Source organism: Neolamprologus brichardi, chromosome 22 (genome assembly GCF_056152115.1).
Source record: "Neolamprologus brichardi isolate AB-2024 chromosome 22, ASM5615211v1, whole genome shotgun sequence".
Taxonomy (NCBI): Eukaryota; Metazoa; Chordata; class Actinopteri; order Cichliformes; family Cichlidae; genus Neolamprologus; species Neolamprologus brichardi.
The window spans coordinates 16295660-16310294 of NC_142124.1; the positions used below are offsets into that span (position 1 = coordinate 16295660).

The 14635-nt window shown below is 41.5% G+C and overlaps 2 protein-coding genes across 2 annotated transcripts; both read right to left on the reverse strand.

Moving 5' to 3' along the window:
• Positions 1-396: 396 nt before the first annotated feature.
• On the reverse strand, positions 397-10532 carry spag1a (sperm associated antigen 1a). The gene is made up of 8 exons (XM_006788096.3): positions 10112-10532; positions 8912-9011; positions 7652-7804; positions 7325-7482; positions 4178-4319; positions 3325-3451; positions 3078-3215; positions 397-1948 (listed from the first exon to the last, which is right to left on the reverse strand). Exons 1-8 carry the CDS (start codon positions 10464-10466, stop codon positions 1943-1945), a joined length of 1179 nt encoding a protein of 392 aa, XP_006788159.2. The 5' UTR covers positions 10467-10532; the 3' UTR covers positions 397-1942.
• Positions 10533-12470: 1938 nt separating this feature from the next.
• polr2k (RNA polymerase II, I and III subunit K) lies at positions 12471-14558 on the reverse strand. The gene is made up of 4 exons (XM_006787887.3): positions 14470-14558; positions 14201-14269; positions 12854-12946; positions 12471-12671 (listed from the first exon to the last, which is right to left on the reverse strand). Exons 2-4 carry the CDS (start codon positions 14259-14261, stop codon positions 12649-12651), a joined length of 177 nt encoding a protein of 58 aa, XP_006787950.1. The 5' UTR covers positions 14262-14269; positions 14470-14558; the 3' UTR covers positions 12471-12648.
• Between the last annotated feature and the right edge of the window lie 77 nt (positions 14559-14635).

The following is a 14635-nucleotide window of genomic DNA, read 5'->3' on the forward strand; positions in this document are numbered from 1 at the left end:
CATTTTAAAGAAATACAAAGCGGATGTGGGTGATTTCAAAAGCTTCTGCTCCTGTGGAGAGTTGACAGAGGTGATAAATTATGTTTGCAAAGCTTGGTAAGCATCTAATTTGTCCTTTTCAAACGTGTGTAAAAGTACATTTCAGCCTGCACACACCGCAGGCTGAAATGTGAGAGAATGACAAGCCTGAGGGTGGAAGCTGAAAAATGACTTTCCATGGAAGCCTTTTCTGCCAAAGAAAATTTACGGTACATTAGTCAAAATTTTGGTTTAAGTCTTATTAACTCAATTAATTACTTGAAACTGAGGAGGGGGGGGTGAGATAACAGGTAAATAATTGAGATATATGAAGCTTTTTTTAAATTTTTTATTCAGAGCTCCCCCCCCCCCCCCAAATCCAAGCATTGCTGTTTCTCTTATAGGCTAGGCTCCCAACTCAAACAAATGAGTTATTGATGTTTTTACTTAAATAAAGTACATTTGTACCACTGTAATAAATAATTTTCTTGTAATATGACAGTTTTTGATAAATATATCTGGGTGTTTAATCAGAGCCTTATCGGGGGTCTTGTTGCAGCAATAAGGGCACAGACATGCGGACATTAGCTTTAATTTAACTACTATATACCTACACAAAAACAAAACAGTCATTAATGTAATTAATGACTGAGCTACAGTAAGATGTACAGTGCATTGTTCTGTAAACTGTAACACTAACCTAAGCAAGGCAATATTTAAACCCAGAGAGGTACGTGAACTAAAAGTCGCTTAAAAGGGGATCAATTGTGTTCATGTCGCACTCACTCAAAATTTTTATTCAACTTTATTTGATTTGCAGTTAAGTGATCGTTATGTAACTTATTGGTCTTTTATCATCTGTCTGAAACAAGTCTTTTTAGTTTCTGTTTCTTTAAGGCCCCCCCTCCCCCTCACTATAAGCCCAAATTCTGATTGGCTGCCCTTCGACTTGCTTCTAAACAGAACCCAGTGCTTGTTAGCTCCGCCTCCTTATTCAGGCATAGCTAGAGCTGATTGACCATATAAGGAAGGGTATTCCGAGCTGACATCAGCTCAGCGCTAGTGTTAAACACAACACAATGATTACTTTATAAAAGATGATGTAATTTTTTGAAACAGTGGCCAGTTTTAATATGAAATTCCAGCAGCATTTATCAGGCAGGAAATAAAGAAAAGCATCATGGGTCCACTCGAAAGTGCTGACCTCAGACTTTTTTTTTTTTAGTTAATCTAACCGGTGAAGCTTAAATTCACGTTAGTGCCTTTTAGGGCACTTCCCAACACTAATAGCATGATAGTTTATGTGATGTTGTTGGCTTGTTGTTTAAATTAATAGCAGCTCTTATCACACTACATGTAAACAATAACAAATGCTTTGGAATAAAATAGCTGAAGCTTTCATATCTTGCTGTGCAACACAAAAACACACACTGCACTGATCCATTCCTTTCAAAGCAGATTAAAAAAAAAACGCAAATCAAAATTAAACATTTAATCTTGGCGCATTTCATCCTAACTGTGGTAAAAATCTCAGTAAGGCACGCTTGATACGCACTCTCTTTCCCCTCTCTCAACACTCTTTAACAAGTAAGAGTGCTCTGGAGCCTGTTACATGAAACTGGACATTACATCATAACGTGAATGATTTATAGTGCGAGCGGGTCACAAGTACCTTGACATTAGCCTCTTTAAATAAAGCTTACCGTTATGTAAGCTTGTGTACTCAGGAGTTACGTGTGGTTCGCACACATTGCAGATGAAGCAGAGCTGAAAAGCTGGTCGTCCACGGTTCTCCTCCCAGGAGTTCAAAAATAGTCATTTGCATTTCTACGCTGCTTACTTGCTGTAGCCGATTGCTTTAAAAGTCCTGCAGCAGTATGGTAAGTGTCCACACCTGTCTCCACATGTGAACCAGCGGGAGACATCAAACCTGCAGGAAATCATCAAAGGTTAGCCTTTTCTATGGGGTTTTGTTTGTCTTAATAGTTTGTAACATACTTGAAGCCTTATCTGGAGATAATAAAGTGGTAAAGCCATGTTCCTAACTAATTGGAGACGTTACAAACAGATATGGGATGTGTTTGGATCCAGACCTGGAGGCTTGTCAACTACAGTGATTAAAGCATCCCAGACTTGTTTACCAAGTATCAGCTGCCGTACCAGCAGAACAGTTTCTTTCTTCAGGTTTCAAAACTGCCAAATTCATCCTCCACACTCTTCTTCTTCTTTAGTTTGTTCCCTTCAGGGTTCACCACAGAAGATCACCTGCCTCCATCTCACCCTGTCTCTAGCATCCTCCTCTGTCCTACCAGCCCTCTGGACGTCCTGCTTCGCTACATCCTTGAACCTCCTTTGTGGTCTTTCTCTTTTCATCCTGCCTGAAAGCTCCATAGTCAACATCCTTTATCCAATATATCCACTATCCCTCCTCTGGAGATGTCCAACACATCTCAGCCTCACCACTCAAACTTTGTCTCCAACCCGCTCAACCTGAGCTGTCCCTCTGATGCACTCTACTCTTTCTAATCCTGTTCATTGTGGTCACTCGCAATGAATAGCTTATCATCACCTCGAGCTCCACTTCCTGCCATTGCCACTGTCTCCAAATCATCTAAACCTTCCCTTTTGCTGTTGCTCCTTGTTACGTTCAGTCCGAGGGATGTGAGGAAAATAACGAAGCATGTCCAGATTGAAAAACTGAGACAAGTAGGCAAACGAATAAAGCAAAGGTTTTTATTAACAAGTAAAATGAAAGAGGCAAATGTGCCGCTATCACCTTTAAAGGAAAAGAAGCATAACAAAGCACGTTAAAAAGGTTAAATCTCCCAAAACACCCTCCTCTGACACTCATCTCCACCCGCTCCACTCTGCCTGCAGCCTTGCTTTGGACAGTTCACCCCAGGTATTTAATCTCACCCACCTTCACTACCTCTCCTCCTTGCATAAAGGGACTGAACTTCCAGTATAGTTTTATAACCTTGTGTTGCATAATGACAACTACAATGAAAATTAAATCTAGTAATTCAGGCGGTTAAGGCAACGTGAGAAACTTGTTTTACCCTTGGTGTGCGCACGGTGCTGTCCATCAGGCTCTGTCTCAGCAAGCCCGTCACCACCTCGAGCTCCTGCTCCGCCTCCCGGACGTTGGGGTCCAGTCGGAGGACTTCCTGGAGGTCACTGCTAGCTGAAAGGTAGTCCTACAGGATAGTCATCCATACAGAGAAATCAGGAATGGGAGGGGGAAGAAAAATCCAACGCATTATCTTAAAATGACAAGGAAGAGGTTTATGAGGGGCGTGCCGGCACCTGTAAACCTTTAAAAGCCAGGGCTCGTCTGTAGAAGGCTTTCTTGTTGTTCGGCTCCAGCTGCAGCGCCGAATCGCAGTCCTGCCGGGCCTCTTCGAACCGATTCAGTTTCAGGAGACAGATGGCTCTGGAGGAGAAGTAAAGGGTTTGTCAGACGGTCTCTGTCAGTGATGATCAGTATGAGGATCAGGCTACGCATGTTTAAATTACTCCACACTGTTTCAAATACAAATGAAAAATCTTCAAAATATGCACTGTAGAAGAGTAGGGACAGATGCATTTTCCCCAACATTTCGCACACTATCTTGTTAATATAGAGATTTTTGCAGGATGCAATATTCTCAGGGGATCCACATGTGTCCAGCAGTTTAGGCTTTCATGTTTGCAACACAATATTTCATCTGAAATTTGTTTCACATATACTGTAACACCTTCATGGGGCTTTATCCAGAGCAACAACGGGCAGTGCATCAGATTTGACATGCCAGGTGGTGATATGGTGCCCTCTACTGTTCCCCCTGTCTACCTGTAAATGGAGAATTAGCTCTGATGTTAGTCTTTTTTTTTTTTTTGTATTATTTTCTCCTCATCGTAGAAATTTTGCCCTTCTATGTGAGTGGCAAACGGTGCAGTCGTACAATGTTATCAGTGTCTGTGTAGCTTATTATTTTATTTTTACACAATATTTGAGCTGAAGCTTCTTAAGTGATGTAGGCAGCTATTCTGTTATTTTTTGGGGGGTGGCGATCAAACTACCCACCTTTCAAACAGTATTTCTTTTATAAAGTAATTCGGGCGCTCTTGTTGCAAAGACCGGTCAATTCCAGCGTCTGTTTGGGTTGTTTTTGCATACCTGTTTGTGTGGACCGCACATTCGTCAGGTTTTATGGCGAGACATTCACTGTACTTCTCCAGGGCCTCCTGGAAGTGGCCTTTCTTGACCAGACTGTTGCCTTCCTGTTTAAGCAAAGTGAAGTGGGCTTCTTTTCTTCTGGCTGTTGGCAGAAAAATGGTTTTTTTTCCAACTGAAAAAGATGACTTCATAAAGAGTTCATTTTCTTCAGTGCAAGTTATTGATTGGTTGGACAGATCTGGGGCAGACTGTACTGAATGGTTTGTCTTTCAACAAGCCTCTGCTACAATTTCTTCACACCGTTTCAGGCCTTAATAAATCCAGCCTGTCGGCAGCAGTCTCTGTGGACCAGCGGAGATGAGTCAACTCCTCCTTAGTTAGCGATCGGCTGTGCTGAAAAAGCCAATGCGGCCAATGGGTTGTGGGAAAGACACACGCAGCGGTACTTAAACATATCCACAGACTCACAGGTACACAAAAAGATAATATTCCACTTGTCTCAACCAAGACGAGCATCTCTAAATGCACAACAAATGAGGAACCTGAAGCAGACGGGCCTCAGAAACAGAAGAGCACACCTCCTGTCAGCTAAAAACAGGAAACTGAAGCTACAGTTCATACTGGCTCACCTAAATTGGACGACAGACTGGAGAAATGCTGTCTGGTCTGATGAGTAACGATTATTGCTGCAACATTCCCATGTCAGGGTCAGAATTTGGCAAAAATACATGAAAGCATTGAATCAATCCTACCTTATATCAACAGTTCAGGAGGTCCAACCCAGTAATAACAAAGTATAACTAATAAAGTGTTCAGACAGAGTTACTTTAGAAAGCATTCAGGCCCAAAGCACTATAAAGCCTGAACCAGGTTTTGAAACTCTTTTTCATTTTTTCTCTACCAAGAAAATTCTACTTTCATCCATTTACAATTGAACCTTTCTGAAGCATCTCGGTGCTGAAAGCTTATTTTTTTCCTTTAGCTGAGACGTCCGTCGATACCACAAACCACTCAGTCTGACTCTCCGTATCAGAGCTGCTCTGTTGCTGGGAAACTAAATTGATATGTGGAGCATGAGTATTTGAGATCAATCACCTCTGAAGCTGATACAAGCTGGGAGTCAAGTTGTGAGGAGATAATTTAACAGATACAATTTAATAACATTACCAATAACACAGTCAAAACAGACACGCTGGCACCGGCGCTGAAGCGTAGTGGCAGGTTAGGAGGTTTCGGGGCTGTGGGGGAGTAATAACACAAGCTTGTGCAAACTTTGATTACAGGGTTATTTTGATGCTAGCTTGCTGTAGAGGTTGTGTTTAATTCTTTTCAATCCAAGCATCAATAGATATGTAATTTCCTCTGGCGGATAACACAGCTGTGTTTGCAAATGCCGAGAGAGCAATAGCTTTAATCATCGCCACTAACGCTAGCTCAACTAATAAATGCAATGCTCATTTAACTCGTGTTGTGGCAATTAAAGGCATATTAACATATTAATGAACTCGAGGCTTCATTAAGTCTAATTGTTTTAACGGATAAAATTATAATTGTCAGAATTTTGATTCATTTTAACTCTTTTATTAAGGAGCACAGTTTGGTGTTGTTTTGTGTTGCGTGTTTGCAGTTTTATTTTCTGTTTTCCTGTAGCAACAACACAAACGTGATTTTAGGAATGACTTAATTGAACATTTGAGACACTCAGATTGACTTGTTGTATTAGAGAATTGTAGATGTACACAAACAAACAACTGCAGATTCTAAGATCATCAGTCCAATTTTACATAAGTTATTCAGATGTGTCACAACTTTGCTAATGTCCGGAAGAAGACCCAAACTGTCACCCTCATATGAGAGGAAATTGATTTGAATGTTCAGGAACCAACAAGGCTCAAGCCATGAACTGGAAGCTACTGGGACACCAGCACAACTGTCCACAGTGAAGTCAGTTTTACACCATACACTGAGATGGTGCTGACCACAAAATAAGCCTCTGCTCCAAAATCGACGCCTTCAAATTTGCAGCTGCCCATATTCACAATCCAAACTCCTTCTGGAGAAAAGTTTAATGGTCAGATGAGACAAATATTAAACTATTTGGCCTCAATGGTAAGAAGTATGTTTGGAGGAGTAAAGGTGAGGCTTTCAAACCTAAGAAGACTGCACTAGCTGTCGAGCATGGTGGTGGTGGCATCATGCTATGAGGCTGTTTTGCTGCCAATGGTATTGTTGGATGGAAAAATGAAGAAGGAGGACTACCTTCAAATTCTTCAACTTCACCACAACAGTTGGATGTTTGAAACCTGAACACATTTGCGTGTTCCAACAGGACAATGATCCCGTTCCCATTATGAATGGATAAAGCAGGCTAACATTAAGCTTCTGAAACAGCCTCCCTGAAGCCCAAACTTCAAGCCCAAAAGCTGTCTTACATTTCTTATTGTTGGCATGGCGTCATTCCTCCTCAGTAAGATGGAACAAAATGCATTACTGTAGGAGGTAGTGATTAACAGTGCTGCGTATTCGCTGTGACAAATTTAAGCAGCACACATGTTGCTTTTAACACTTACAACTTCGATCACTTCCTGTCTGCTTCTGTTTCTGGCTTCATATTCATTCAGCTTTGTATGTGTTAGATCGTGTATTTGTAGTTTTTCATTAGACAAGTACAAGTAAACAGATTTATCTGTTAGTGTTGTTGTGAGTTTTACAGCCTTATACTGCTCCAAAACTATTTACATATATTTGCATTTATGGCACATTTGGAGTCTCCTGGTTCTTGTGAGCAGTTCGAGCGCTGTGGAAACTTGACCTGGATTGTTCCATTACAGCAGCACTATAGTCTGTGTGGATCGTCTTTACTTTGCATTATTGATAGTACACCCAGACAAACACACACACACACAGAGTCTCTCAGCTGGAGCACCTTCACCACTACTCAGCATTTGCACGCTGATTCTGCTCACTGACTTCTGCTGCTGCTTTATGGTTCAATTATTTACTGTTTCTTTTAAAAATGCTGCGTGAATGCAATCACCCAAAGAACTGTCTTTAGTCAAGAAAATCTGGATTTCTTTAAAAGGCTTCTTTGTTTGCATCAGATGTGCTCATCACATTTAACCACTCACAGGAAGTGTTGTTCCTCACCTTCCTCCTGGGCTGCTCTGGCGGCCCGGGCCTGGGCCTGCTCGATGCTGACTGGTTTCTCTCGGTGTTGCAACTGCACAGACAGGGGGACGACGGGAATCTCTGGAAGCTTCTGTCTCCACTCGGGCCCATCCTGCTCAATCAGCATCTTTGTGAGCCTGTCAGAGAACAAAGAGACTGAAACTAGTATTGCAAAGTGTTTAGCAAGACCCAAAGGGAAACTGAAATGACTGAGACGACTTGGTGTTACATAAAATCTGTCTAAACATGCACCAGCACATGAAGCGGCTGAAGTTTCCCGTGTTTGGATTTTTGTGTTCAGCTGACCTGTGGATGCTGTCGTGAGCCGCCTGTATCCCTGTGTCTAACTGCAGGACGGTCTTATAATCCACGTAGGCCTTTCTGTAGCGCTCCAGTGACTCATAGGCCATGGCTCGACGCAACAGAGGCTTCAAGGAATAGGGCTGCAGCTCCAAAGCCCTAAGAGGATCAGAGAGGAGAGGCGGAGACCGAGGGATCTGAACACGTGAATGAATATTTGACCGACAGGCAGTCGCAGCCTTTAGAGCAAAGAAACAAAAAGCAGAAGGCTGCTGGAACCCAACCTGCATCACTATGGATGATCTACATGCTGTGTTCCACAGTTACAGAGAAAACAGTTACAATCAGGGTGTGGAAAAGCAGTTTGTTATTCAGTTTTCATGTAAATAATATTGAATTTAAATAAAACACAGCCCACATGTCCCCAACTGGGTAATGTCACGATCCCCGGGTCTTTTACTGGGAGCTTTTGAGTTTTGCAGGTTCATGACTTCCTCTAGTTTTGAGAAATGATTTTGTTCTAGTTCAGTATTCTTCATGGTCTTCTGTTAATGGTTTATTTAATATGAGCTTTTTTATTTGTCCCTATAGTTCTTTGCTTGCTTGTAGATGACTTAATGTTTATTAGTTCCCTTTTGTTAATCCCACTGTGTCCCTCCAGTCTTGTCTCTGTCTCTTGTCTTTCACTGTTAACTTCACATGTTCGAGCCTTTGTCTGTATCTTATTTCCTGCTTCGTTTTGGTGGTATTTTGTCTTTTGTGCTTTGTATCTAATTCATATTCTCTTGTCTCATTATCCCTGATTTGTTCCTGCTTTGTCTCCCACTTTTGACTCTGTTAAAATAGTGAGTATAAGACAAAAAAGCACAAAAAGTCCCCCTTTAATAAGTTATTCATATGCTTTCTTGGCTGATCTCTTTAGCCCAATCTCCATCTATGCATTTCTCTCTTTATAAGCTGGTACTGGTAAGAGTAGATGTTCCAATCAGGCTGTAATTGTTGCCACTTTGGGAAAATTAAAGTGGCAACAATTGTTTGTGGCATTCAGAGCCTTTTCAAACCAGCTATCTCTCAAATAAAATCACACATAAACATAGCACTCCACAAGATGGTTACGACCATGACACCAGAACAGTTCTGGTTCTGGCCATCTTTTAAATACAGTCTGTGATCTGACAGTGTTTTGGGGTGTGATGTCAGATCTGTGGATTCATCTCTCAAACCTGGAAGTTATAACCAGTAATAAAACCGACACTCGTCACGTACTTGTTGCAGTCCTGTATGCAGTCTGTGCTGTTTCCCTCCTTCAGGTAACAGGCCGCTCTGTTGGAGTAGAGAATACACAGGTCCTCTGGACTATCAATGCCTGCAAGGGGACAACCATAATCACATTTCTGAAAGACCAGATTCATTTACGTCATCTTGTGATCTGAAAAGCAGGTGTAAGGCCATGCTACACATCCATATTACCAGCAGTTCTTTGGACTTTGTGGCCTAAAGTGCTCGAGAGAGAAGCGAAATCAAGACAAGTGAAGCAGTTCAATTGCAAGTGTCCAGAAACGCTGAAGGGGTGAAAGGCAGACAGATAAAAGGCTGTGTTAAGAGATCCCTCGGTAGAGTCATTTTCTCCACTGTCCTTTCCACTCTAGTGCAGTTTTATAACCGCTGGGAGAGCATCAGTCTTATGTACAGCTTTCACAACCCATAGCGCATCATCATCATCATACACTGTTCTCACCAGCTTTCTGATTGAAGTCTATGATTAATCAAGTCTAAACGTGTGGAATCTGGCTACAGTGCAAGTGCAGAAAAAGCCATCACACTTGCCAGCTACAAGAGTAAAAGTCAGCTGAGTGCTCTCTGTGCAGCTTGGCATTGAGCCTAACGTAAAAAACCCCCATGCATCAGCACACGACTTCCATCGACAGCAACTTGTCTTGTGCCAACACTCCACTGCAATCACAAATCACCGGTGCAGAGACGCCTTGTGTCTCTGCTTCATGCTAAAAAGTGAAGTGACCTGAAGTCATCCTGCAGGCTGACTGGAGAAACAGCGGTATAATGCATTCAAAACTGACACGGGATACGTTGGATTGTGGAACCAGGTGACACTGAGTCAACTTGTATGTGATACCCTTACCAGGGCTAAGTCACAGATGCTACGAGAGGGTGTCTCTCAGGGGCTGTGACACCCATCTGCTGTTTTTGGCAACTCTACACTGGGTCACAGAGCTGGAAAAGCTACTCCAAGGAATCCAAGGATGAAAATAAACAAGAAATAACTTTCTGGTAGCAAAATTACTCTTATTTTCTAAAACTATACATAGTTTAATCAATGAATCAAGAAATTAGCAGTTAGATAAAGCTCCTCTAACTATGCTATAGTATCGTTGCTATAATCAGATTTGTTTATCCCAGGATCACATGCTGTGTAAGAGAAAAGAAACCGCTCATGTCACCCCCCACCTGCTTCAGCACATCCCTCAATGGCCTGGGTGTACTTCTCCAAGGCGTCTCCAAACTGTCCGTGTTTGAAGAGATGGTTCCCTTCATTCTTGTGCCGGGCCAGGTGAGGAGGCAGGGCCCCGGCGGGAGCATCCAGGTAACTTGTGTCCACTGCAGGGCTGTCCTCCTTCTTCTCTTGCCCACCAGCAGTGCTGTTTTCTCTCTGAGTGCCATTGACCGCCCCCTTCTCTGGAGCCATGTGAGGCTTTCCCCCGCTGCTTCCACCCCCGCTTCGTGTCCCACTCCTTGCTGTGGCCTGATCCGCGCTCGCTGCCCCTCCGCCGCCGCCCGGAGGTTTCTCCTGCGCGTTCCCCATAGCTGCAATCCCTCTGCAGTGTGCTCAAACTCTGCCTCTACCTCTCTCAGAGCCGCAGCTACTTCTGAGCCTGGATGGGGATTTCTGCTGGACACACCCCCGACATGAGGCGTCAGATGTGATGTCAGTGAGGGGGAGGGGGGAGTGCCACAGCGATGCAGTGCTGCAGTAGGACAGCTCTGAAGGGAGAGCCTCAGTTTAGACTTCAGAGCAGACGAAACCTGGACCAGACACACACATGCGAGACACTTTGATGCTTTAATTCATCAAATTTTAAGAAACACCCCCCCCCCCCTCCCCCATTATAATTTCGATTATACATGATTTACGCTGTATTACTGGAGAAGAAGTAACTGACAGGCAACATTTTGACACAGTGGAAAGATATAAATGTTTAATTACTCTTAGGATAATTGGAGTGAGCTGCAAATCTGATCAACAGCAAACAAACAGAATATTAATCATGTAAAATTACATTTTGTTGATGGAAAATCCAGCCCAGTAATGAAAACAATCATTGAATCCAGTCTTGTTTGTCACCTAAAGGGTAGTTCAGCAAAGTAATTACTTTGTTGATGAGAACACGCTGTTCATAACTCTCTCAGCAGCATCTTAGCTGGAAGCAGCTCTCTGTCCAGCACCGGGAAATTCAATCAGGCTTATTTGCTATTGGTCAACATTTTGGCATGTAATTACATCAAATCACAGGTTCACACAAAAGTTTTATTAGAATCGTTTAAAGATGGAAGTTTGAAATGAAATAGCTGCTAAACCCAAGTGCAAGTAATGATCCCAGTGAAGGCTTTGTTTGCTATTTCATTTGGTATCTCATCTTAATGAAACACATCATTTTAGTTTTTTATTATTATCTATTATTTGTTGTGTCTTATTTCTGTAATGTGTACAAAAAACAAAGACACTGCTGGAGTCTCCTTCAGCTGCCCAGCAGCCAGTAAGTCAGAAGAATCTGTCAGAGATTTTCAGCATTTGTACAAATTAAACCAGTGAGATGCAGACGTGCTGGTATGAGGATTTTTGCACCTTTGAGTAGAGAGAGTGCAACAGTTTGAAATCTTTGTGGTAAGCCAAACGAAAAAGTTGCCATGCAGATATTAAGGGACTAAATGAACAAAAAAAAAAAGATTTAGATTTAAATCAACTTAAAAGCTAAACTTGGGGAGACGGTGTAATTTAAAGAAGTTAAAGCTATCATAGTGCTGTTTTAGATCAAAAATACACTCAATGGACACTTAAGTACACCTTGCTTGTACTGGGTTGGTCCCTCTTTTGCAATCAGAGTTGCCTTAACTCTTCAATTCTTCTTCTATTGTGCAATTTTGGTGAGCCAGTATGTTTCCTGTTCTTTGTGGACAGGAAACTGAGGGACCCAATGCAGTCTTCTGTAGCTGGTCTGCTTCAGGGTTTTACGTTGTGCATTCAGATACGCTCTTCCGAATACCTCGCTTATAAGCAGTTGTCATTTGAGTTACTGTTGAATTTTTCTTTCTTTTGTTTTTTTAATCATCTCAAAACTCTGTCCAATCCTCTCTAGCGTCAATGATGCAATTTCACCTAGAGAACTGCCGCTCATTGGATATTTTCTCTTTTTGGGAGATGGCTGTGGGAAAATCCTGGTAGATCAGCCTGTCTGGTACCAACAACCATCCCACAGTCAAAGTCATTAAAAAAAACCTTTGGGGTGAGGAGAAGAAAACATCGCAGTCTCATTTAATCTTTATTACTATGAAAAAGGCCAAAAAACAGTTTGCATTACACAAAATCGGGTTACTTCCCCCTGCTGCATTTTGTCATTCTGAAAGGCAGACTTCATTTCAGGGGTCGAAAAGCTGCAAACATCTCATAGCAACAGACCAATTACACGTGACTACATGAATATAGAAAAGTCTACAAGAGCTGAAACACAAATTTTCCTGTCGTCATGGAGATGCTACTAATTAAATCAGCTCATCAGTTAGAAAAACTGGAAAAAACAGTCACGACCAGTTAAAATAGTTATTATTTAATAAACCAAAACAAACTTTCATACATTTTTGACAAGCAAATGTATTGTTTAGACCGAGAATAAAATGAGTAGTTCACAAATCTGAAGCCAGGTCTATTTATTTACATGATCCCACACTACAAACAGTAAACAGAGTCAAAACTGCTCCTCTCCTCTTCTTCATCGGGCATCGAATACAACCACTGAAATCAGAGAGTCAAGGAAATCCACAGTGAACGTAGCAACCAATTCATAAAATATCAATCAAAATCAAAATATCTGAACACTCTTTAGCAAAAAGACTCACATCTGAAATAAACAAGTCAACTGGTCATTTTTAATGTTTTCACGAGTTGTCTTCATGCACACAAAGTCAAAAGGATACATCTCTTTGTTCTCTTCTTGTACATGATCCTGTAGCCACACTCTCTGCATCTGATCGGATCGCGGGCTTTGATTTCGTTCTCGGTGTGACATTCTGCAAGTGACGAGAGAAATCATGGTGTTATGTGTTCAAGTTCAGTTTGAGCAGAGCAGCGGGCAACCCCCCCTCACATAGTTTTTCTGCTGATGTTAATGACAGAGAAGGTTTGGACCTCTGCAGCTACTGAGTCAGCAGAGTGTTGGTATTCACTTTTATTCACTTAGCGCACGCCTCTGAATTCAAAGAGGTGTGGCCCAACATTTTAGTCCATAATGTGTAAGATGTATTCATTTCAGTTCATTCAGATTGTTACTGAGTTTTTACACCTTGCCACAAAACTTATTAGAACTAATATCAGGGTGCTTCTTTTTCCAGATGCAAGATGACCAACATTACGTAATCACGGTGAAATAATTGTTATTGGTTCCAAAATAGTAACATTGTATCAGACTGTAAAGCAGGTTTAATATTTCCCACTGTAAACATCTAGTGAGCCTAATGTGTATGTTATGTCGTCCAGAGGTCTCCACCAAGGTGGATTAAGTAGTAAAGACACTATTCAAACACAAGAACATCATGTAACACTCAGTTAGTACTTGTGTTTTGCACCTGGAAGCACAAATACCCACAAGGTTAAAAAAAAAAATCATCATACATACATACAGAACAATACAATCAACTTATCCCAAGCTAACTATGATTAAAACAGAGATTACAAAAGGAGTAGGGGTCATGAGGCTATAAAGGCACCTGAGATGTAATTTCAGTGAATGGAAATCCCACACATGCCAGGTATCACAGCTCTGAATGCACAGACCGGTTTACAATAGGCAAGTTTTGTGCTCCAAGTGTTAATTAGTACCAATACTGAAGTCGTATTTATAATTATAGACGGTAGTTATGCGAGTTTTCTATAATGTATATTTTCATGTGTTAGGTAAAACAGGACATGATATAGTGTGCTAGACGGTTTTCTCTAAAAACTAGTGTTGTAATACCTGAAAAAATACACTCTTAGCAATCTCTGAAGCATTAACTACGGATTAATCCTTAATCTATTAATGTCGGAGAGGCTAGTTATACACTCTAAATTGAGCTCTAGTTTATTATTTGTTAACTTGAGAGAATTGTTACTATGAAGGAACACATTATGAACAATATGTAAGGTCTCTGCGGTGTAATGTAAAAAAAACATCCAGAGGAGAAGCAGCCGTGATGGCAGTGATGAAAGGTTTGCATTAGAGCAGGTAAAATCGTACTGTTTGCATTACCAGCGGCTGTATTATTAAAGTAAAAGTTGTAATATACCTCCACATATGTAGATCATAGGCTGCTGCTTGGGCGGTTGTAGATCTTTCTGCGTATCCATTTCTGATTCTTAACAAAAAAATAGAGACAGAGAGATAACTGTTAACAACATGCTAACAGAAACAGCATGGTACTGCCCGAAACAGACTAAAACAACCCAACCGGTATTTAGAGCAAACAACAAATATCTTTAAAGTATCTAAAAACGCTGCATAAACCTAATAGAGATGGAGTACACAGGATGGAAAGATAATATCAAGGTTTCTCACCGTTTAAACACGATAGCTGTTAGCTGTTTACCTCTCTTTTCATACTCCACAAGGCTCCTGCTTGCACATGCGTAGAACAGTCGTGCACCTCACAGCAAAGTCGCTTGTGATTGGTCGGACGATGTCTTTGAATTAGACCAGAGAAAGCATAATTGTATTTCTGTGG

Coding starts and splice junctions, on each gene's coding strand:
- spag1a (XM_006788096.3), bottom strand. CDS start 10,466: ATGGGGAACGCGCAGGAGAAACCTCCGGGCGGCGGCGGAGGGGCAGCG. Junction 7,805..8,911: donor TGCATACAGGACTGCAACAA/GTACGTGACGAG, acceptor TGATCCTCTTAG/GGCTTTGGAGCTGCAGCCCT. Junction 3,452..4,177: donor TGTGCGGTCCACACAAACAG/GTATGCAAAAAC, acceptor CTTCTCCTCCAG/AGCCATCTGTCTCCTGAAAC.
- polr2k (XM_006787887.3), bottom strand. CDS start 14,261: ATGGATACGCAGAAAGATCTACAACCGCCCAAGCAGCAGCCTATGATC. Junction 12,947..14,200: donor TATGATCTACATATGTGGAG/GTATATTACAAC, acceptor CGTCACTTGCAG/AATGTCACACCGAGAACGAA. Junction 12,672..12,853: donor CAAGAAGAGAACAAAGAGAT/GTATCCTTTTGA, acceptor CTCTGATTTCAG/TGGTTGTATTCGATGCCCGA.